We start from the raw sequence: 24415 nt of genomic DNA on the forward strand, positions 1-24415 counted from the left end.
ATACGTCACATCCCAGCGCGCGGGTTTGTAGAACGTTGACCCGGAGGCTCTCGCGCTGGGACATGTTGTGGAGTTGATGCGGTGCAGACTGTCCGCGGCTGTGGCGCGTGTGCTGCAGTCTTTAGCGCAGAGCGCCCTTTTAGTGCAGTCAGGGTCGGCTGTTGTGCGGAAGGGATGAGTGCGGGGGGCAGCAGACGGCCCAGGAGGGGTCACAGGGCTGGTCAGGTGCAGGCAGCCAGCAAGAAGGAGCTGATCGCCAGATCTGTTCAGAGTGCTCAACACTGTCTGCAGAATCGGGATTACGGGACAGCCTATGCTCACTTCCTCCTTGTGCTTAGCCTGGCTCCAGAGCTAAAGGATGGCTTTAAGGTACTTGTATACAAGCACTGAATGCAATGTGGCTGCATTTCTCCCAATTTAAGATCGGGTCATTGAGTTTGCAAATCTGATTGCAGAAAGCGTGTTTACCAAAATCATGTAATCATAATGTATAATACTTGCTGGGTTTGTTTCCTGAGGGAAGAACACCGTGGACCTCAACATAGCTAATAGGATTGATTTATAAAGCAGAATTTGTGTTTTTAGAAAATCCCAAATCTCTACATTCGATAGATATTTTTGGTGGTGAGTTAAAGCTTTAAAATGCCAATCAGCACCTACAAGCCTGACAAATCCTAGGAGTGCAGCCAGTGGGGGGATTCTAAAATTGTAATAACCGGTTCTTACCTTCACCTGTCTGGGCGGCGTCTACCAGCATCTGTTCTCTGCTTTCATCTTAATCAATATGGCAGCGCGGCGTCAAATGATGCTGCATTGCCATGCCAACGGGAACGGCGCGTGACGCAACCGCATCATATGACGTCCATTGCCATGACACTGTGCGACGTCATGTAGCATCCCGTTGCCATAGCAATGGACATCATGTGATGCGGTTGCGTCACGTGGCATGGGAGAGGGCGTGGCTCAGTGAGTAACGACACTGACTGGCACTGAGAGTTTGAGGCAGGGGGAGCCTGGTTCAATTCCCGGTGTTGGTTCCCTGTGACCTTATCCCTGTGCCTCAGGCACCAAAAACATAGATTGTAAGCTCCACGGTGCAGGGACCTGTGCCTGCAAAATGTCTGTAAATCGCTACGTAAAACTAGCAGCGCTATACAAGAACATGCTATTATTATTATATGTATATCCCCATTGGCATGGCAACGTGGTGCCATATTGATTGAGATGAAAGCAGGGAAAAGATGCTGGTAGATGCTGCCCGCCACCAAATTAAGCACTGGTTCGGCGACGAACAGGTTAGCACGAACCGGCAGAATCCCACCAAAGGTGTGCAGCCCCTTATCCACAAACACATGCTGCAGTGGAAGTGGATCTTTTTAAAAATCTGTATGATTCCATTAATCATAATTTTAGATTTTCTTGCATCATTTTTAATGTAAAAGCAGTAGTCGAAGTGTTATAGTACAGAGGGGGCATTACCACTCCATTACAGTTCCACACTATCACTACTTATTTTGTTACATACTAACTTTAAAAAAAAAATTGCCGAATAGTTGAGCAACGGGAAAGTTTAAAAATGTTATTTACCTAAGCGCTGAGCGTGTGTGCCCGCGCATCGTATGAGCGGGGACTTGTGTATATATATATCCCTGGATCAACATCCTTCCCATGTTTACTTATTTAGTATATCCTTTTATACCTTTTCTTTCTAAAATTGTCCAACTTTTTTTGAATATATCTATTGTATCTGCCATAACACTCTCCATATGTAATGAATTCCACATTTTAACTGCCCTTACTGTAAAGAACTCTTTCCTTTGTTGCTGGTGAAATCTCCTTTCCTCCAACCTTAAGGGATGACCCTGAGTCCTTTGTACTGCCCTTGAGATGAATAGTTCTTTTGAAAGTTATTTGTACTGTCCCCGAATATATTTGTATATAGTTATCATACCCCCTCTTAGGTGCAACTTTTCTAATGTAAACAAATCTAATTTAGCTAGCCTCTCCTTGTAAATCAGATGTTCCATCCCGTTTATTAATTTGGTGGCTCATCGCTGCACTTTTTCTAGTTCTAGGATGTCTTTTTGTATGGAGTGGTGCCCAAATTATCCATATTCAAGATGTGGTCTTATTAATGCTTTATAGAGGGGTATAATTATTTACTTCCCTTACACCTATCCCCTTTTTAATGCAAGATAAGATCTTGTTTGCCTTTGCAAACTTTGCAGCTACTGCATGACATTGGGCACTATTGCTAAGCCTGCTGTCTACAAGCGCTCCTAAATCCTTAGGCCTCGGTCCCGCTGCGCTCATTGGCGCGGGCGGCCATGTCTCGAGTTCCCCACCAGCAGGGGAATCCTCGCGAGCCGGTCCCGGTCCCCCCTGGCGGCACAGCTGACTACACGCTGTGGCGCGTCAGCCGCTAGGAGACACAAGAGAATGGTGTTTCCTAGCGTTGACGCGTCACGTGGTGTGGCTGTGAGCCAATGGGGAGGGGAGGCTTCGGGAGGAGGAGAGGCTTCAGGGAACGGGGAGGCGTGTGGAGTGAAAGCAGGTGAGTGCCTGTCTGTGTGTGTGTCTGAGTGCGTGCGTGCCTGTCTGTGTGTGTATGTGTGTGCCTGAGTGCGTGAGTGCCTGCCTGTGTGTGCGCGCGTGTGTGTGTATGAGTGCGTGAGTGCCTGCCTGTGTGTGCGCGCGTGTGTGTGTATGAGTGCGTGAGTGCCTGCGTGTGTGTGTGTGTGTGTGTGTGTGTGTGTGAGTGCCTGCGTGTGTGTGTTTAAACTTACCCTCAGCAGCTCCAGCTCCAGCCCGAGTCCGTGGAGGGAGGGGGGGGGGAGAGTAGCGGGTCCCTCTGCTCTAGCCACGGCCCCCCTCCCTGTCAAGCCTCCCACTCCCTTCCACTCCCGCTCCGGCTCCCGCTCCCTTCAGACCGCATATCGCGGTCTGTGTATGTCAGCGCACCGCCTGTCTGCAGTGCGGGTGCGCTGACTCTGGGAGCGGGGCCTTAGCCTTATTCATCAAGGATTCTCCTAATTTATCCCCATTTAATTTGCAAATTGCCTGTTCATTCTTGTTTTCCAAATGCATAACCTTACATTTATCTCTATTAAACCTCATCTGCCTTTTACCTATATTTATTATTTTTCACATTAATTGTGTGGGGTTTCCACTTACTCCCAAAACTATTGGACGAGGCATGTTGTATACTCCTGACTGGCTGATTTTGAATTTTAATTTTTTTAATTTTATTTTTGTATATCTACTTTTTGCCCAAATTCAATGTCTGTCCTGATAAAAACGTGTTATGTGGCCTTTCATTTAATCACTGTTGTACGGTCTCCCGATCCTCTTGTAATGGCTCAATTTGTGGTGAAATGCACAATGTTACTTACCGTGCTTAAGGGTGAGTTAAACAGAGACAGACCTTTCATGGCTGTGGACACGAGCTAAATTCTTTTTCTAATTTGTTCAAATCTGTTCTGCTTTATTTTATAGGAAACATTTCAGTATTCTCTTCTCAAATGGGCAGAAGAGCTGTATGCTTTAAACCGGAATCGAGATTTATTTAATTGTTATGAGCAAGCACTAGAACTCTTCCCAAGTGATGATGTCATTTGTAACAGTATGGGAGAGCAACTTTTCAGGTGAGGAACACCTTCTTAGGTTGTGTTTACTCCTACAGGGCAATATGTTGTACACACTTCTGTCTGTTGAATTCGTTAGTCCCTCCTAATAAAGGGTTAAAGAAAAAACACAAATTGCGCAGTATATCTGGACAGCTACATACAGGACAGTACGACCACAGTGTAACTACTTACAAGATAAATCTTGTAACTTTCAGTTGAGAGGATCTGTGCTTTAACCTCTTCCTTGCTGTGATCACGAATCCCACGCGAATCTTCTCAATCCTCCTCTTCTTTAGCCTCTCCCAAGTAGATATTCGGAAGGCATGATAAGGAGAGAATACAGCAAGGTAGTGTGGAAAGTATAAAACAATTTATTACAATATATAAAAACAGCCAAATGCAAACTCACACATGGATGCAGTAACACGTGCAATACTAGGATGCCGTCCGCAGCTTGCTAAGGTGTCCCTTTGCTTGCCGCAAATCAAGTACAGCGGTATGGCTCCTTCTCAGCAGCAACTCAGTGCCCAGGACTCTCTTCGCCCTCCCTGGTGTGTTCCGGCGCTGATCCCGCTGATGTCACTGCCTGAGCGCCGTTCAAACAACTGGGAACCTCCTCTGCAGACGGTGCCTCTAGAACTCATCCCCCTGAACTTGTCATTATAGATGCTCTACTCACAGCATCACGAATAAAGTATTTCTTCAACGTGAGCCTTCGTACAAATTTATGAACATCTACATAAAGTTCAAACATATTGGGGCCACGTACTGGTGCAAACTTAAGACCTTTCTCTAGGACTCTGGTCTCAACTTCTGAATCCCAGAGTTAATCTCTTTTGACTTGTATTAATGTATAGCGTCTGTATTAATGAATTCTATTGTGTTTTAATATGTATTGTCATATGTATATGCAATGTAATTTGACACCAAGGGGTTAATTACTTATTGGAGGTATAAATAGGGCATATCGGCAGAAGCTCCTTATCCTTTGAAAAAGTGACGTCCCCACGTCACGAAACGCGTTAGGGGGGAGGAGTTCTAGAGGCACCGTCTGCAGAGGAGGTTCCCAGTTATTTGAACGGCGCTCAGGCAGTGACATCAGCGGGATCAGCGCCGGAACACACCAGGGAGGGCGAAGAGAGTCCTGGGCACTGAGTTGCTGCTGAGAGGAGCCATACCGCTGTACTTGATTTGCGGCAAGCAAAGGGACACCTTAGCAAGCTGCGGACGGCATCCTAGTATTGCACGTGTTACTGCATCCATGTGTGAGTTTGCATTTGGCTGTTTTTATATATTGTAATAAATTGTGTTGTACTTTCCACACTATCTTGCTGTATTCTCTCCTTATCATGCCTTCCGAATATCTACTTGGGAGAGGCTAAAGTTGAAGAGGAGGATTGAGAAGATTCGCGTGGGATTCGTGATCACAGCAAGGAAGAGGTTAAAGCACAGATCCTCTCAACTGAAAGTTACAAAATTTATCTTGTAAGTAGTTACACTGTGGTCGTACTGTCCTGTATGTATCTGTCCAGATATACTGCGCAATTTGTGTTTTTTCTTTAACCCTTTATTAGGGGGGGACTAACGAATTCAACTGCAATCGTCATTTTGGTTGGGAACATCATTTGGACATTTAAAGGACTGCACTGTATGGACACTTTCTACTATATTAAGCGCCAGGTATCCCATATGTTTTTTGTATGAGTTTTGTGTGTAGATTGCGGAGATAACCTGCACTGTGGGATAACATACTGTAGGCTGCTTTATTTGTTTGTTTTTTATTCATCACGTTCACCTGATATTGTATGTGCACATTATTTTATTATAGGCGTAATTTTGTTATATGCACACTATTTCATTTAAGGCACATTTTTAGCACTAGCTCATTATAGGTTAAGCGCTGTAGTTTTGGTGTATTAGTTAGTCATTTACTTTACACTTTTGTCTGTGGGGAATTTAATCTATTTCCAACAGCTTACACAAACATTGCATGTTGGTGAGGTTCCTTGTCAGCTAAGGCAGGGATCACATTACTGCTCTGGGATCCATCTGTACCTGAAAATTCCCATTCTGCAACATACCCTTCCTTCCTTTTCTTCTTCGTTGGGAGTGGGGACACAAACACTGTTATGGCACTTTTAGTGCTTATCACCAATTCTTGCCTCAGAACACATTAAGTATAGGACAACTATAAACAGGGTTACAGATACCCTAAAAAGAAGTGCACACAATGTATTGTATGTCTTTATTTATATAAATGTTATATTATATTAATGTACATAGTGCTTCACAGTAGTAATACATGTGGTAATCAAATAAATAACAGATAATATAAATAACAGATCATGGGAACAAGTGCTTTACACATAAAAGTAACATTAAGGAAGAGGAGTCCCTGCCCCGAGGAGCTTACAGTCTAATTGGTAGGTAGGGAGAACATACAGAGACAGTAGGAGGGAGTTCTGGTAAGTGCGTCTGCAGGGGGCCAAGCTTTATGTATCATGTGATGGGCTATTAACACTTTTTTAATAATGATTAAAATAGTCATGACAAAGTGCACTTATTGTCACACACCACGTTAATTGTGTAAAGTGAGGTAGTGAATCAAAAAAATTGTAATTTTGGCAAATAGGTGCACAATCAGAATTACATCTGAATACTCCTTTGCTACACTATATCCTCTGTTGATCAGTGCCTGCCCTCTCCATGTTCAACCTCAGAACACCAATAGAGAAAAAGCAGTTTCAGAGAGTGACAGCGCGGTTATATTTACCGGTCTGTTAAATTCCATTTTTTCTTGGAATGATCTGTTGAGGGCATCATTCCATTTATTAAACAATGCAACATGTCTATTTTTTGGGAGTGGCAGTTTTAGGGAAGGGTATTAGGCTGCAGCCCCGCTGCACGCGTGCTGCGAGGCAGGAGGCGCGTGCAGTCGAATTCCTCGGTCTGCAGAGCGCTGCAGGGGGAAAGAGGGGGGGGGGCGTGACGGGGGCCCGGCCGTGACGTCACCCGGCAGGTTCTCCATCATTGGCTGAACCGCCGGGGGGCGTGGCCTAGTGCTCCGTTGTGACTCTTGATCTCAAGAAAATTGAGAGCAGGAGTTTGTCAGCGCAGCGGCCCCCCCTCGCAGCGGGCCCGGCCCCATTGTGGGGCGGCTCTTGTCCCTGCAGCGTCCGCCATAGCGGGTGCTGCAGTAGCCAGCGAGGACCTGGCCTTAGAATTCTAACGCTCCCCCAATCAAGAAATGCAATTTTACCTGCATGGAAATTGGGGTTCTGCGTGTTCTTTTAAAATACAGCTTTAGGTTCACTTGGTGGAAGTTGAATAGTCAAGACGCTAGTTAATAGAACCCATTTGTATTTAATAACAAGGGCACTTGTGTGCACTATAAGATGATATTTAGTTATATTTCACATGTGCAGAGCAGGAGGCACCTGGGGCCTTCCACTTAGTACAACATGCAAGAATCCATCAATCTACAGCAAAAGGAACAGACATTTCAAAACACTCTTCATAAGTGGTCACTTGGGAAAACTACACATTAAACTTTTAAAAATGCGTATGGTAAAAGTATCACAGTTATTGTACAGAATTGTAGTTATCAAATGACCGTTTCCCACTCGTCTGCTGGCACATTTTGTAGGTTGGGCTTTCGAGACGAAGCAGCTGGTTATTTCCATAAGGCGGTGAAGCTGAACCCAAACTCTGACGCCAAAGAAAATTTCTATCGTGTAGCAAACTGGCTGGTGGAGAGGTGGCATTTTATCATGCTAAACGACACCAAGAGGAACCAGATGTATCAGAAAGCTATCCAGAAAGCAGTCCGGACTGGAAGCAAAACTGTCCTGGATATTGGAACTGGAACTGGAATTCTAAGGTTTCTATAGGTTATTTTTTTTTAATGTATATAAAATGAAGGTAATATTGATTGGTCGTGTTTTCTTTTTCTAGTATGACCTATAAACAGGTGTCTGGATGTTTAAAGAATAGCTATACAGTGTACTTTTTCATACTATCATTTGTGAGTAGGCACTTATGTGTCTCATGGGAATTTTGCCTTCTAAATTTCACATGTTTTTCAGCATGTTTGCTAGACATGCAGGTGCTCCGCATGTGTATGCCTGTGAACTCTCCAAGACCATGTATGAACTTGCTCGTGAGGTGGTGGCAGCAAATCAAATGGAAGGACAGATTAAGCTACTACACATGAAGTCCCATGATGTTCAAATCCCTGGACAGATTCCTGAAAGGTAACAGATCACGCGTGGGCATTCTCTGGGTCTTTGGGAAATATAGGCCTTTTCTCATGGCCCCCTGATTTAAGTGAAAGTCGCACTGGATTTGTAGTGGGAGATGCCTATTGGATCTCCGTGTGGTCTTGGGGAATTAGATCTAAGACTTTACTACAGTGGTTTGGGAAAATGTGCAGGTAGGTTCATACATTCGTAATAGTCATACAGTGGCTGCACCATATGCGCTTGTGTTTTACTTCTTCATTTTGGTTGTTGCAGGGTTTCGCTGGTCATCACAGAGACTGTTGACGCTGGTTTATTTGGGGAAGGTATTGTGGAGAGTCTGATACATGCATGGAAACATTTGCTTTTACCACCAAAGGTTAGTAAGTGGAAGGCTTGCAAAACGTTGTTCTTGCCGTAAACAAGGTACTGTTTTTACTATGTTTCATCCCAGAGTAGTCCATCTCAAGGAAGGGAAGACTTCTCAACCTTCAACACAAGCTTTGCTGCCAAATGGGTGTACAGTGCATTGGGAGTCTTTAATATTTAAATGTTTTGAACATTTGTTACTCGGCATGCGGCATTTTTTTATATATATACTTTTTCTTGGGCACGTTCACATAAAGAATGAAATATTTTGTATTCATTTTACAATCCATATTCATTATTGTGACCTATTCTGTGTCACAGCCTAAAGAAGCTTGTGGTGAAGGATATGGGCAGGTCATACCTGCAGCTGCTGTGATCTATGGCATGGCAGTGGAGTGTCCAGAAATACGCAGGCATCACCGGTGAGTATAGTGTTGGCCGTTTGGAATAGCCGATCACATTCAGATACATTATCTTGATCACTTAAGAGCTGCAAGCGCTGGAAGGAGAAGGGGATAATTTGTATAAAAGATCTGCTCAATGAAGGTAAAGTTATAGAATTCGGGACTTAAGGTGTAAAACATCTTCTATCCCACAGACTAGTTATGTGTAATTTCTCCAAGTGAGATGTTGTGTTATATCCCCTCTATCCCCTTTCCCCTTATCTTCTTTCCTTTTCCCTAATCTAAAATTTCGAGCTGGATATCTTGGGTTGCAGCACTATTCTAATAAAGTTTTACACAAGACATTTATCATAATAGACTGTTTATTTGCAGGTTGCAAATGCACAACGTTTCGGTATCTCCCTTCCTCAGGTAAAATATATACATATTTCACCTGAGGAAGGGAGATTCCCGAATGTTGTGCCTTTGCAACTTGCTAATAAACAGTTTATTATGCTAAATGTCTTATGTAACACTTTATTAGAATAGTGCTGTAACCCAAGATATCCAGCTCCAAGTTTAAACTCCATGGCAGGTGGGATCCCGGCCACTCTTCAACCGCCTGCATCTTACGAAGAGAAACTGCACCCACTTTAATGATCTAAACAGAGTGCAGTAAGATCTAAAACCTTTATCCTGACTAATCTAACATTTCCCAAACAATCCACCTTTGAAAATACCTGCAGCTCTAAAACCTTTGAAAGGTTTGATTTTTTCCCCCAACATTTATGTGACTTAGTCCTTACTGAGGAATCCTCCAAGAACAATTATATGTTTCAGTGGGAAACAGACTTTCAAACTGAAATACCTCTGGAGGACTGGGAAGACATCTGGGAACTTTGTCACATATATTCTCTGGGTCTACCCTACTTTATACAAGCGTTCTGGTCAAAGGTCATTGACCTCATATAAATAGTATTTGAGACAAAAATCCCAAGGAACCCAGTAGTTCTGATTCTGGCAAAACCACTCAAAGGTTTAAGTCCCCGTAATCAATCTCTGTTTTCCCACGTTCAATAACGGATTCATGGAAAAACCTTACGCCCCTTCCATGACTCGGTTTAGCAACAAAATGAATGAATGAAGCAATGTTAATGGAAAAATTATCGGCCTCCTTAAAACATTCTGCAATTTTACGATATGGGACCCTTTAATTAATTACTCATAAAAGATGCACCATATATGGCAAACTTAGAGTGTTTCAATAAATGGACTACCTTTGATATTGGCTCCGCTTCCTTGACAGATATGAGTTTGTGTCTCCTGATTTTTGTAATTCCTCATTGCAACATACCTGGGGGATGAAGTTCTGAGTATATATTTAATGCCTTGACTGTTCGCCGATTGTCATGTATTTACCCAACTGATGATCTGTGATAGCTTCCCTCGCCCACTCCTAGTGTCCCTCTTCTTTTTTCTGTACACCCCCTTAAAATTCAATAACAATTTTAAGTTAAAAAATGAATGTAATAATTTCAAGCCCATTGCCTTTTTGTGAAATGTGTCTAACCAGCAAAGACTGTGTTACAGTAGGTGTGTGGATGATAAAGCAGCATTGTAAATCTAAGGCTATGGCCCCAATGCACGTGACTGGGTGCCTGGTGGCGCTCATTCCCGGCATCAGCGCGACCAGGTGGACTCCTGGCAACGCGCGACTGGAGGCGTGGCGGGGGCACGGCCATGACGTCACGCGGCTGGTTCGCCCTCATTGGCTGAACCGCCGCCGTGACGTGGCCAATGCTCGGCTGCCGCACCAAAAGACAAAAATCTTGTCTTTTGGCAAAGGCAGTTGTGCATTGTGCCCGGGCGCGCAGGCAGCTACTGTGGCCGGCGCCATAGAGGGCCTTAACTTGTGTGTGCCGCGCACACCGTCGCAGCTGCGGCCACCGGGGATCTAACACGGCTACATTGGGAAAACATTTCAGCCAGGTGTATAGTAAAAAGAAAAATATATGTTGGTATTAGCTAAGCAAACTATCCCGGCACAGTGTAATAACGTGACTTTTAAGTATGTTGGTTTAACCATAGAGGCTGACCAAATACGTGCAAGAGAGAGATTGTTGGGAAGTGGGGAAAGAGACCAGGCACATTTTCTGGTGTGTGTTTGTGTATCAAAGATCCACCCTTGCATCAAGTGTTGTTGATGTATATTGCTTGTTTGCTGCTTTTTCCCCCAGAGTGGGTGTGCGTGAGGTTGCTGGTGTGACGTTAGGAGGAGCAGTGCAGTTCTGGGGTCCTGTACATAGCAGTCACACGTCTGATGATGTGACGGAACCGTATGCCACAGAGAAAATGAGCCGAGTCCCCGGCGGTTACAGAGCTCTGAGTCGGCCCTTCCAGGCAATGACGGTAGATTTCAACAATCTGCAGGTAAAAAAAACAACAATAACAAAAAGAAGCCGGTCTCTGTATGCTGCACTCTCAGACACCGTAACATTGTAATAATGGTTTAGTTAATAATGAACTTTTATGGTATATATATTAAAATAATGTCAGAATATTAAATAAAAACAGAAATAGTAGATAATATATACAGTGAATAGCACGATTAAGCGTGTGATTATACCAAGGGCAATTATTAAAGTGTGATGTCTTATTTCTAGTATATCGACGTAGGTAGTGTGTGCATATAGCAGTCCAAATAAGTGTAAACTTGGACTGTTATCCTAACCTTTTGATTATAAAGTTTATCCATAGCTTAATTAATTAATTTTTTTAAACCAAATTGCATTTGTAAAATAATTGTCAATTGATTATGTATCCTGGAAGAAAATCTGTTGCTTCTTTGCCAAATCTTCAGGTACAAGAGCTTTTGTGGAGGGGTTGTGGGGACTTGTGCTTCTGGTACATCTTGGGGTCAATGTACCAAGAAGTAGACGCGCGCTAACGCATTTGCACTAAAATAATTTGGCGCAGAGGGCTGCAGTAGTATTCAGCACCAGAAACGCAACTTGGGCCACAATTCTGCACCAAAACCACGCCCTTAGGGTGACTGATAAAACCAGCTCGGGGAACCTCTAGGAAAAGTAGCACAAGCCGCACATTCCTTAATACATAGACCTGTGCGAAGATGCACATGTAACTCCGCCCTAACTCCTCCCACTTGCTCCCTCAATCTCCCATGTCGCAGAAATGGCGCAAGAGTTGTGCAACAAAATAGTGCCTTTTTTTCTCTTATACATAGAGCCCTTTCTTTCTACTGTCTCTTGCTGGCACCTACTGGGCCTCATTCTGCTGGTTTCTGTGTAGGAAGAAAGCTATTTCAAAGGCTGATATCTAATGAGGGAAATGCACCATACAAACCCTTGTTCTGATACTGTTGTGAAAGGACTTCCTCCACCATGTTGTTTCATTGTTATTCTGCACTACTTGTAAAGTCTTCCTTGCCTGATCACTGTTTCCATTAAAGCTGCATTGTTATAACAGTTTTTTTGTATGATGTGCAAATCATTCACATATGAGAATATTTGTACAACCAGTGAAACATTGTCTCTGCTTTTAAATCAAATAATCTTGGTAGAGATATTATAATGGGTGAAGGTTTTCCGCCACCTAAACCTACCAGTTCTTTTTTAAGGGGTTCATTATATATATACGCTGAAGCGGCAATCGTCAGCCAAAAATCCCTATAGACTATAATGGGGATATTCGGCCGAGAACAGCTGCTTCAGTGTAAGTAGAATAAGGCCCTAAGGGACGCATTTATGAAGTGCCGGTAAGAGTGACTTCAGTGGGAGTTAACAATGGAACAGGTCCGATAACCATAGCGGCACTAGATAAATAAGCCCCCGTGCCTTTCCTCTCTGTGAAAGGGAAATGAAGTGCCGCAGGCACCATGACATGGGCAAGTCTGAGCTGGAATCTCTAACAGTTATGTTAGATCAGCTTAAAACTCGGCTGATGTGTTATCTATTTGTACAAATTATACTTGTAGTATGTAACTGAATTATTATTTAGATACAGTAGTACAGTAATTGCAGCGTAATGACACTTGCCATGCTGCTTTAAAGATGCCAATCGTAAAAACTTTAATCCGCTTAATAGAACATGGTCCCTATTTGCACTGAATAGCTACTTTAATGACCGTAATGATGGTTGTTTGAAGTTAGGCAGCATAGGAATTTAAGAGCGGTCTCACTGAAAAGGTAGAACAGTGCTATTAATAGGAGAGGTTTTCTCTCCTCTTTGCTCTTAGGACTTGGAAAACATTGCTGCAGGGAAGGTCTGCAGGATATCTCTTCCTGTCAATGAACAAGGCAAGCTTGATGCGCTTATGACCTGGTTTGTTCTTCAACTGGACGATGAACACAGCCTGTCCACAGGACCCAGTGAGGAAACCTGCTGGGAACAGGCTGTTTACCCTGTGCAGAACTTTCTTGGTGAGTTAAGTTGGCAGCAAATGATGTTACGGTTTGCTTACCTCTTTCTGTTTCCCGGCCTTTCTCTTGTAGCAGAAGCGCAGTTGAGACATTTGTCAAACTTTCATTACAATGTATGGCTACTCTATCAAGACCCAAAGTAATGCTCTTTGGGACCCGTGTTCAAAAAGATGGTGCTACTAATTCCCTAAATATGGAAAAGGATAGATAATTCTTAAAATAACACTGTTGCTTTTTACCAAAGCATTACCTTTTTAGGTGCTTTTTTTTTCTCCTCACAGATGAAGATTATTTTGTGAGCCCAGGAGACACGGTGGTATTAGATGTTTCCTGCCCAGATTGCTACTTGAGAATGGATATTGTTACTGTTTCAAAAGCTGGAGATGTTGATAGTGGGAATATTGGTAACGTGTCCGATAGCATGATCCTGGGAAATGAGGCAGAGCTCTGCGATGCGTTGGCCAGCCTTCACACCGTGAACACACAGGACAGACTGCAACAAAAGTGCATCCTGGAATCCAGCGAAATGGCCCTACTGAACAACGTCAAATACCACGAGAGCTTCAAGTCTGCAATTGGCAAAGTGGTTTCTTCACTGATACCTAGAGAGAGCTGTTCATCTCAAAGTATCAACAGTGACCCAATGAATGAGGAAGATCCTCCACAGCCTGCTACTGAGGTCCCTCTGTATGTGCTGGATGTATCTGAGGGATTTTCTATTCTGCCTCTAATTGCTGGACAACTTGGACACGTTAAATCCTACAGTTCTGTTGAAAAGGAGCAGCACTGTGTAGCCCTGGAGAAATTGTCCGAAAGGAATGGACTTGCCAAAGAAACCCTGGAATTTTGGCTAAGCCAGCTGGAAGCAGACGATGATGTTTTACAGAGGCCCAAGTCTGACGATATGTGGAGCATCATTATTCTCGATGTCATTGAGACTTGTGGTCTGATCCGACAAGAGGTGATGGAAAAAGCTGCTATAGCCAGGTAGGGGAATATGCAATGTCAAAAATATAATTCAATGTGTATTTTATCTCCTGAAGAAACCCGGTTATCCACATAAACTTCATCAATTCTGATCACTTAAGATGTTTACATGCTGATATAATAATAATAATAATAATATGTTCTTGTATAGCACTGATAGTTTTTACGTAGCGCTTTACAGAGACATTTTGCAGGCACAGGTCCCTGCCCCGTGGAGCTTACAATCTATTTTTTGGTGCCTGAGTCTCAGGGAGATAAAGTGACTTGCCCAAGGTCACAAGGAGCCGACACCGGGAATTGAACCAGGCATCCCAAACTCAGTGCCAGTCAGTGTCTTTACTCACTGAGCCGCTCCTTCTCCCTTGATATCTTTTATTTATTCAATAATCTATCCTTTTCATGGGGGCAATATATGTTATTGCATGATTGCTTTCTATTATCCTTCTCTGTAAATGTGTGCTGAGTGTCATTTGGAGAATGTATGTATATATGTATGTATGTATGTATATTCTCATAGTAACTTTTTCGCCACAGCAATTCTTTTACAGTACTATGTTTTTATAGATTCCCTGCTTAGTCGTGTTGCTAAGTTTCCCATCGTCCATTCCTCTGGCATTGTAGTAACTCTCCTCTCTCCTTCACCCTTGTTATCTTGACCTTTTAGTGACATGATTTAGATCTGTGTGTATGTCTCTATATCCAGTGTTCGACAAACCTATACATTTGCTCGCCCCGGGCGAGTGGATTTAACCCCCGGGCGAGTAAATATTGGCCCAAGCAGCACACGTTTGGTACTAGGTGGCGAGTAGATTTTTTTGTGTGGCGAGTAGATTTTTTGGTGATTTGTCAACCACTGTCTATATCTATACAAGAACTATTGTGGAGAAAGTTGCTATGGTCAAATCCGCATTAATAGGTACACACTGGAGCAAACCTTGGATAAATCTATTTCCGAACTGACATAGTACATAATGCAAGGGGTTATTTTGTGGAAAGGGAACTAGGCCCATTTTAAAATAACTGCTGTAAAAGACCTGCTGTTACAGAGCTTACAAAGCAAACTTTGGTGATATTAATAAGAAGTACTTGGCTCTGATGCAGAAGGGCTGGCAATTAAAGCCATTTGTACCCCTTTATTTAATTATTATAGTAAGATCAGTTTCACGTTACACTGAGCTTCCATATTCTTGTTTTTTCCGATTACAAATGTTTTTTTTTTTTCCCCTCTCATAGATGCCTGTTGCAGTCTGGAGGAAAGATATTCCCCCAATCCGTGGTGATGCATGGCTTGCTGGTGGAATCGCAGAGTTTATTGCAGGAGAGTGCAGTCCAAGGCACGGATCCCACGCTTGGCTTCAGTATAGCACCTTTTATTAATCAGTTCAAGGTACCCTGCAGCCAATGGTTCATTAGCTACTCTATTGTATCAAAACGTAATAATCATTGTATTCGAAGGTAGAAAAAACAGGATATTCAGCGCTCGTGCTGTATGATGGTGTGGATGATCCCTTTGCAGCATGTACATAAAGCGTCTCCCCAGAAACTCTCAAATCTAGGTGAACCCCCCTTAAAAAGGGGGGAGGGCACCCTGAAATACAAGATAATAAAAAATGCACAAATGCGCACCAGGGATTAGTGGAAGGTAATTTATTAAAAATACACACAAACTCTGAGGGGATCCAACCCCACCTCAGAACAGCTGTGCAGCTGGACGGCTAAGTACTACCCAGGAGAACACCTGATGGTGACTAAAACCCTAAGCTGCACAGTATACAAATACAGTAAAATTTATATAAAAACACATGAAAGAAAAAAACAAACATGAAAACAACCTATCAACAGATTTGTATAGAAACCGCCATAAGGTTGGGCACTGGCAAGGGGAAACGGACACTCACACTGAGACAGTCAGCAGACTCGCGGTGGCTGCACAGGATCCGGATCTCGGCACCGCGGAGATGGATAAAACCGCTGCTGTCTCCTGCAGGCTCCGTCTCAGCTTACCAGCATACACGCGCAGGATGACCTGTCGTGACCTCTACGCGTTTCGTGACGAAGTACTTGGTACGAAACGCGTAGAGGTCACGACAGGTCATCCTGCGCGTGTATGCTGGTAAGCTGAGACGGAGCCTGCAGGAGACAGCAGCGGTTTTTTCCATCTCCGCGGTGCTGAGATCCGGATCCTGTGCAGCCACCGCGAGTCTGCTGACTGTCTCAGTGTGAGTGTGCGTTTCCCCTTGCCAGTGCCCAACCCTATGGCGGTTTCTATACAAATCTGTTGATAGGTTGTTTTCATGTTTGTTTTTTTCTTTCATGTGTTTTTATATAAATTTTACTGTATTTGTATACTGTGCAGCTTAGGGTTTTAGTCACCATTAGGTGTTCTCCTGGGTAGTACTTAGCCGTCCAGCTGCACAGCTGTTCTGAGGTGGGGTTGGATCCCCTCAGAGTTTGTGTGTATTTTTAATAAATTACCTTCCACTAATCCCTGGTGCGCATTTGTGCATTTTTTATCATTGTATTCGAGTCCACATGCCATGACCAGCCACAATTGTCCTTTTCTGTTGAGAACCTGTCAATCTTTTGACATCTTAGTCACAAAATGTGGCACTTGCAATAATCGTAACGCTGTCCAAGTAAATACAATCGTCAGGCATCGTACGTTTTAAGGAGATAACATGACGTCTGATCTTTTCTAATCTTATGAGCCTCAGGAGCACACATTTAGTTTAGTATTCATGTATTTAAACATTCCCTTATGTATGATGTAAAATAAAAGAGGGAGTAGGTGGTAAGATTAGCATTTTATACGCAGAGATGTAAAAGGGATATCTGGTTGCAATGGTTGTTGAGAAGAAGTGGTAGATTAAGATAAGGTGGAAACTGGTAGGCTGGTGTGCAAAGGAACAGTGGAGGCAGAAAGGCTTCTACTTCGAATGTAAAAGCGGCCTAGACAATCAGGATGCATAAGTGAGGGAGTGGAATAGGACAAGACTGTGTATGTGTATAATACAAATGGATAATGTTTACAAGGAGATAATGCATATATATACGTGCACGTACGCATGCACAGAACACATACTGTGTGTATACACACAAATTGTAATGTACATATACAATTTTTTAAATATATTTATATGCACACAGGAAAACAATTATGGTGCATGTATACTATACACAATCTATACACCTGTGTGTGTGTATATGAACACACAAGGATTAGAACGGAGAAAGTATACAATATGAAGTGAACTGTGTAAATTGTAAGTTACTGTGTCACTGAGAAACTACAGCTATTAAGTGTGTGAGGTTGCATTTCCCAAGTACCGTTGAGCCTCACTTAATAGTTCCTATTCAGAAGCCATTTTATTTTTGCTGGGGAAGATTTCAATTGTATTCGTTTAAATGGAGCTGAATATTTCCTAAGCGCAGAAGATGGCGTCACAGCATGTTGAATTGGGCCCTATGAAATCAGGACATCATTGAGGGGAACGTCCTTTAGCAGCTGCATGTCCGTAACTACCTGGACAGAGAGCAATGCTATATCTTTTATCTACAACCCCCTAATCTCATGTGCGTACTGTAGGTCCCTATATCAGACAGCCTTTTCCTCTGTGTTTTAACGTGTTTTGGTTGCTTACAGGTGCCTGTCCATGTTTTTCTGAATCTCTCGACTCTTCCGTGTGTGCGTTTAAGTGAGCCGGTAGCACTGCTGAGGCTGGATCTAATGAATCCTTATTTGAATAGCTCCAATAACGAACTCAAGGTAATACTACTGACACTACTATGGTACTTCCCAGCTTGTTTAAGTAACATCCACTCCAGTTATTGTCTGCTTTTTTTTCTCTTGCATTGTAATGAAGTCATTTTTTTAAGGAAAATTATGTTTGCTGCAGTTAAACATTTAGTATATTTTCTACCCCTTAAACAGAGACAGACTTTTCCTAATGTGTCTGCTCACAATAGGGCCCCATCACTTTTCTTAGCATGCTCTCTGAATAACCATCACACAAACAATACTAAAGCTTTGACTTTCCATCTATAATTTAAGACACAAATTGTCATGGAAATATAATTTGCAACGCCGCTGGTTAATAAAGCTGCCTATTTTGTTGTGACCTGATGATTGTACACATTCAAGCTTTTGGGGATAACCTACATGTAACAGCTTAGGCTCTTGCAATCGGCTGAATACATGCAGGGTTCCTGAACCGGGCAGTATGTTCTTGGTATATGACAGACGCTGGGGAGATTCCCTTGTCTGTCTTCCTCCCCCCCCCCCCCCTCTCCTTTATTACCCTTTCCTTTCCCCCACCCCCCTTCTCTTTTCTTCTGTTCTTTTTCCCCTCTTTCAAGTGATAAAGAATTTAAAGACTTTGAAGGTTGCAATCTCCTGATTGGAAGTCCAGAAATATCTAAATGATCTAAAACTAATATAGCGTTTGTGTTGGCTTTAATTAAATATCTTAAGTCCTTATGTCTTTAAATACCAAGAAAGAAAGTACTGCTTAAACGATATATATGTACATTGTTTCTTTCCGTTTCAAAGTATTGATGTGGTACCATAAAAATAATAAAATATTTCAAAATAGAAATCACTTTAATTGTAGTACATGCATACCATGCAGTGTAACAAATTGCCAAGAGATTATTGGGATCCTGTGTGGAAAGTGGGCATTAAGCTTAAATATGAATAGAATAGGATTTTTTTTTCTTTTTTACATACAAAATGTTGCTGTGTATCCTTGCAATATAAATCTAAAATAAATTTACAAGGAGTCCGCAGGCTTTCTTCTGATTTTTGATCTCATTGTAGGTGCGGATCTGCAAATCGGGACAGGTGACAGCCGTTCCTTTTTGGTTCCACTTGCATCTTGATGAGGATATCAGTCTCGACACATCCAGCGACACGTCGCATTGGAAACAAGCAGCATTTATCTTGGAGACGCCGCTCCAGGTTGAACAAGGGGAAGAACTTTTACTCGCAGTACACTTCCAGAACAGCAACGTCAGCGTGACGTTGAAGAGGTCTTCGCTGTAAACAAACGCACTGGCGGCCAGCACAGAGATACTATGATTAAGCTAATTCACACCTTATTTTTTCCCTAAAATTCCATTGCGAGACCATGTAAATAGCTGTATATATTCCTGACCTGTTTGCTGTTTGTTGGGTCTATAAGTAAAAGCACGTACCTGTGTAACACCATGGTTTTTTTTATTACATGCTAAATTTTTCAGATAAGACGCTATTTATAAAAACAAATTCCTTCACTACACATTTTGGACCAAAAACCAGCCTTGTTGTTTGAAGCAGCAGTCTCTATGTTGGAATCTTTAATGTGCCTGAAACCCCTACACAGCGGATCCACCCCTGATTCCAGAGAGATCTGTCATTGTTTGTGCCAATAGACAAACTACAAATATATAGCTGTGGGATCTGCTCATGTCATAGCTTTAAATCGGTCGCTGGAGCTAGGTTGAACCTGGCGGCCATATTGTATCCACCGGCCAAGTATTTTTGCACATATAAAAACTATTTAAATCTCGGGAACAGGGAAATCCCTTGAGGTTGGAAATCCATGGATAGCATTCAAGGGAACCCATGTTCAGGTAATAAAAAATAGCAGCATGACCTTTAGGTAGGATTTAACTCCTTCACTGCAAGAGGAGCTTGCAACGCTGCTAATAGTTGCGATCTGCTCACCTTCATACACATTAAAGCTTTTGAGGATAGCCTGAATGTTTCAGCTGAGGCTCTTAAAATCCCCTGCTTTCTTTATTAAATCTCTGGCTTCTTAAACTCAAATAGTATGGCTGAAAAAAAAGAAAGATTACTTTTATCAATATATGCAAACAGGCCTCTCTACAGGCTCTCTCACATGAAAAGGTAAATAAGCAATGTCACAAGCGTTCTCTGATTATACACCACTAAGAATTTGGTTAATATTGTTGACTGACTATCCCTCTGTTTTTGTTAATGTATGCATTTCTCCTAAGAAATCAATTAATGTGCATGGAATCCTTAGTATGGAAAACCTTTCATTTTCAAACGGCCAGCATTAGCCCTATGCTCAGACAGAAAAAGGTGTAATAGCAACAAAAGAAAAGTAGAAAATCGGACCCCCCACCCCATGATGTCTCCTCTCATCCTGTTCACATAATGACGATAAAACATTTAAACATACTTATAGGTATCAGATTTGGGTAGGAAAATAAATCACCCAGGTTAGTGCACTTAGTACTGTGAGAGGCCCTGGCCCCTTACCAGGCAATTAAGTGCAAAATCCCCCCCCCCCCCCAAATCCTTAAGTCTGTAATTGACCTACAACATCTGTGATTAACCATTTATTATTTCTAAACTATAGAGCATCCTGCATGAAGTCTGGAAAAAGACAGGCATTTTTAAATAGCTTTATTATGTACAACAAAAGCAACGGATTAGCATATTTTACATTTGTTTGCCTAGTAACATTGTATGAGTTACAGCTGTGGCATAGAATATAAAATATGCTGTCTGTGTAAGGCAGAGTACATATATAATGCAGATGCTTCAAAAGCATTTGTACACTGCTCACTTGGAACAGGCAGCAAACACGCTCTAACATTTCTTCAGTCCGTAATATCCAATGAAACATAACATTTCAGACTTTTACTTAAAAACAAAATAAACAGCTAGGATAAAATAAAGTTGGCAATGTGCTTTAAAGGGCATCACATTGAGGTCATTTTTGTGTGGTAACTTCCTTTAATACACACCAATGTGAAAGCCCCAAATATTGGTCACTTCAGTCTAATTAACTTTTTCATATATTTTTTTCGATGCTACTAGAGCGTGAGGGCTGCCAAATTGTGGGTGCTGTCTACACTAGATGGTGTTTTGCTAGAAGAGTATTTTACGGTTAATCATTAGAACTATTCCATGGACCCTGCTACGGGAAGAAATACCCAAGTGATGGAACAGTCATGGTTGGATGCTAAAACACGCATTCTTACGGAAACGAGGAGTCGGCAATGAAAATATGTAAACGTTATATGGTTAAATGCATAATTTATTTAGCTAACAATTGTTTTAATATCATAAAACAATATGAATACAAAAGACCGGAAATTATAGTAAGTAGTGTAGGTTTCCTGGTAGACCTCATGCTATAATAGCAGCATGTTTTCTGCCCCACTGAGCATTTTACAGGCAAACTTTCTGCCCCCAAAAGCTTATCACTGTTTTGGTGCCTGAGGCACAGGGAGCTAAAGTGACTTGACAGATTTGAACCAGGTTCCCCTGTTGTGTGTCATCAGTCAGTGTTTTTACTCACCGAGCCAATCCTTCAGCCTCTCTAAGGCTACGCTTATAGTGCCAGCGACGGTTGCTGGAAAATCAAATAGAGATGACTTCCAGTGATCGCGACCAATCTGTCGCTCCACGCTTACTATAAGCGCACGCTACGGCGGAAATACATTTGTTTTGCCACGCTGTAGCCAGCACTATAAGCGCAGCCTAATGATCTACACTCACAACTAACACAATCTAATCCTTAAATACATTACAATGTAACAAATCCTAAACATGATCCATTTTAGTAAACCTGTTTTCTGTGGTATGTTCACCCCCCTTACCAAAAAATCAGTAAGTAAAAAACAGACTGACTGACCTTTTTGCCACCTCAGAGGACAACAAAATTCTAAAAGCTGTATTTTAGCATCAACATATGCATTGCAATTAAACACCTTTTAAGTTAAATGAATGTAAATCATTTTGTAATATGCCGATTTAGTCATAATAATAATTCAGAAGATGTATGAGAGACTTCTCACTCTTCCTCTGTAACTTAAAATAAATATTACCAAACATTATATCCAAGTAATTACAGTCAGAACACAGCTAATTTGAGAGACTTCGACATCACTGCTTTCAGCATAAACTACTCCTGGTAATTTATTATAAATCAATGTAGCTAACAACCCCTTCAGTACACTGTCCTTGTATTGTTTTATTTTTCCATATAAGTATTAAAGTAAAATTTGTGATATTCAGTCATTTCTTTCTAGAACTATGACAGTAAGACAAAGTGTGTCATAACTACAAGAATGTCTGTTTAATTACAAGGAAGAGCTGTTATTTTAGGTTGTGGGGTAGGACGAGGAGTAGCACGTGGGGCAATTTCCACCTCCCAGTGTCTCAAATGACCATTCTGTTCGAGATAGATATGTATGTAACATTTGCAGGGATTGGAGCATTAATGAGCTTTCTTAAATGCCTGCTTTCCTCTGAAGCAAATATTCTCGGGGCTGCACAGCTCTGTCCATCTTTATAACTCATCTAATGCCAGTTATATCTGCCTTCTGTACATTTTTGGCAAACCACATACTCCAAAAATAGCTACTGAGTATGTGAAGCCTGCGTTCCATGGACTGAATGACATCTTCAAGGCAACACTGCTGTCTGACAATTATACTTTGGCTCTTTCTATGGTCTGTTTCACAATACAATCATAGTCAGGAAAAGATTTTGTGACTTCACAAATCGCACACTACAAATAAGGCTTTGCGGCAAAACAAAAAGGAGATCCAAGTGAACAAAAAGTAAGACTGTTGCCAGGTAGTTTAAATGCTGCAAAAACCCTAAGCGGAGGACTGCTTTCATTTGTTCACAGCCAATGTACAGTATGTAAGACCTCTGAACGAGTTAATTAATAGAATTCTTTAGGAGCAAACATTTCAAACATCTATGTTCCATGAACCAGTCACTCAGAGTACAAGTGGAATTGTATCCTTTGTTATACAATAACGTGTCTTTGAGTAGGCCCCTATGACAATGACCGTATTACATCATTGAGGGAAGATGGCCAGACAAATGACCACCATAGGAGAATGAAAGGCTGTCTCATTCAGCATCTGCATATTTAATCAGCAGAGGTTACAGAACCATACACCCTCATCGTAACCTGTATCAGGGCATTTATGATTATTGACGGAATATATCGTTTCCTTTTCTTGAACACCTGGCTTTGTATATATGAATGCTTTGTGGTATATAGTGCATTATAAAAAGGATGCTCCTGGGAGATTAAAGCCTTGATATTCAGGATTTTCATTGCACTATTTTTTTGTCAGCTGATGATTAATGGCAGCTGTAATTTTACAGTAAACCACAACTGGTCAGACATGAAGCTGCGTGATCGCTACAGTAAAGCCTTTTGCCGTCTTCATAACATGGCAGATGTAGTGTCACGACTTGAATCAATATTAGAGAAATATAAACCTGTAAATATAATGAAAGGAGAAAACATCCAAGGGGATTCCCACATCTTAAAAACACCACCGTTGGTATAACCGAAATTATTCAATGTTTGAATTAAAAATTCTGGAAGCAGAATGAAAAGCATCTTAAACATAAAAATGAACCCCTGTGGACATCTGTTGCACTGAGGTATCTTAGGCCATGAGAACAAATGGTAATGCTCATGTTTATGCCAAAAGGATCTGAGTTGTCAAGCAATAATGTGCCTGTGGTTAACTGGCAATGCACAAAGACAGAATACACGATGTCTGTCATTAGGCAACACAGAGGTTAGGACTCTAAATGCTTGCTGATTTCATACGAGACGACGTCAGTAAGGTCAGGTGCTGGCTCCTGTGAATCTTGCTCTGGAGTGTCAGCACTATAGAGCTCCTCAGGCATTGTTGCAGTGGTGGGTGTAGTTAGGGGGGTTACTGTCTGCCCAAATCCTTGGTAGTGTCCTGACGGAGAAGGGGGCATGGATGAAACTGCAGATGTCGGATCCTGAGTAGATGAAGACAGCAAGCTAGTGTGTTCATTTTGATCCAGATCTTCCGCAAAAAACATCTTCCTTGGCCTGCCCAATACTGTCCTTCCTGGAAATAGAAAGTATACATAATGAATAATTCTGATGAATAGGAACATTGCACTTCTCGCTCTACTCACAAAAAAAAAAAAAAAAAAAAGTGGAGATAAGTGCCCAGGAGAGAAGAAAAGGGAACGGGGTGAAACAAAGAGGAAAATAAATAAATAACAGAGAGATAATGCAAAAGGTAATTTGGACACACACACACACACACACACACACACACACACACACACACACACACACACACACACACACACACACACACACACACACACACACACACACACACACACACACACACACACACACACACACACACACACACAGGCACTCCTCTAGATAAACGTTCCAAAAACAAGTGTTTGTGTACACGTATCAAAATATTCATCAACATAATATTACCCAAAGCCTCGTGAGAAGACACAGCACAATGGAAATGGTGCAGAAAAGTTCTGTATTATTGTCACTTTTGGACAATATAGAACGTTTCTTCACCATTTCCAGTGT

General features: G+C 41.9%; 2 protein-coding genes across 5 annotated transcripts in view; one reads left to right on the forward strand and one right to left on the reverse strand.

The window, feature by feature from the left end:
• On the forward strand, positions 1 to 21044 carry PRMT9 (protein arginine methyltransferase 9). 3 transcript variants are annotated; one of them, XM_075613849.1, is made up of 12 exons: positions 1 to 369; positions 3496 to 3644; positions 7273 to 7506; positions 7712 to 7879; positions 8141 to 8243; positions 8555 to 8655; positions 10854 to 11046; positions 12872 to 13055; positions 13337 to 14042; positions 15276 to 15429; positions 17686 to 17808; positions 18859 to 21044. In XM_075613849.1, exons 1-12 carry the CDS (start codon positions 175 to 177, stop codon positions 19081 to 19083), a joined length of 2535 nt encoding a protein of 844 aa, XP_075469964.1. In that variant the 5' UTR covers positions 1 to 174; the 3' UTR covers positions 19084 to 21044. The 3 variants fall into 3 exon arrangements, with proteins under 3 accessions (XP_075469964.1, XP_075469972.1, XP_075469981.1); XM_075613857.1 differs by lacking the exons at positions 1 to 369; positions 3496 to 3644 and adding an exon at positions 5210 to 5306; XM_075613866.1 differs by lacking the exons at positions 1 to 369; positions 3496 to 3644; positions 7273 to 7506; positions 8555 to 8655 and having other exon boundaries at positions 7742 to 7879.
• The window catches only part of TMEM184C (transmembrane protein 184C), a 27189-nt gene continuing 23211 nt past the window's right edge, over positions 20438 to 24415 (reverse strand). For both annotated transcript variants that reach the window (XM_075613887.1, XM_075613877.1), the window contains exon 10: positions 20438 to 23915. In XM_075613887.1, coding sequence (XP_075470002.1) covers positions 23611 to 23915 — 305 coding nt within the window. In that variant the 3' untranslated portion in view covers positions 20438 to 23610. The remainder of the gene's footprint in view (positions 23916 to 24415) is intronic.

Source organism: Ascaphus truei, chromosome 1, assembly GCF_040206685.1.
Source record: "Ascaphus truei isolate aAscTru1 chromosome 1, aAscTru1.hap1, whole genome shotgun sequence".
In the NCBI taxonomy this organism is placed as follows: Eukaryota; Metazoa; Chordata; class Amphibia; order Anura; family Ascaphidae; genus Ascaphus; species Ascaphus truei.

Coding starts and splice junctions, on each gene's coding strand:
- PRMT9 (XM_075613849.1), top strand. CDS start 175: ATGAGTGCGGGGGGCAGCAGACGGCCCAGGAGGGGTCACAGGGCTGGT. Junction 3,645..7,272: donor ATGGGAGAGCAACTTTTCAG/GTGAGGAACACC, acceptor CACATTTTGTAG/GTTGGGCTTTCGAGACGAAG. Junction 14,043..15,275: donor GAAAAAGCTGCTATAGCCAG/GTAGGGGAATAT, acceptor CCCCTCTCATAG/ATGCCTGTTGCAGTCTGGAG.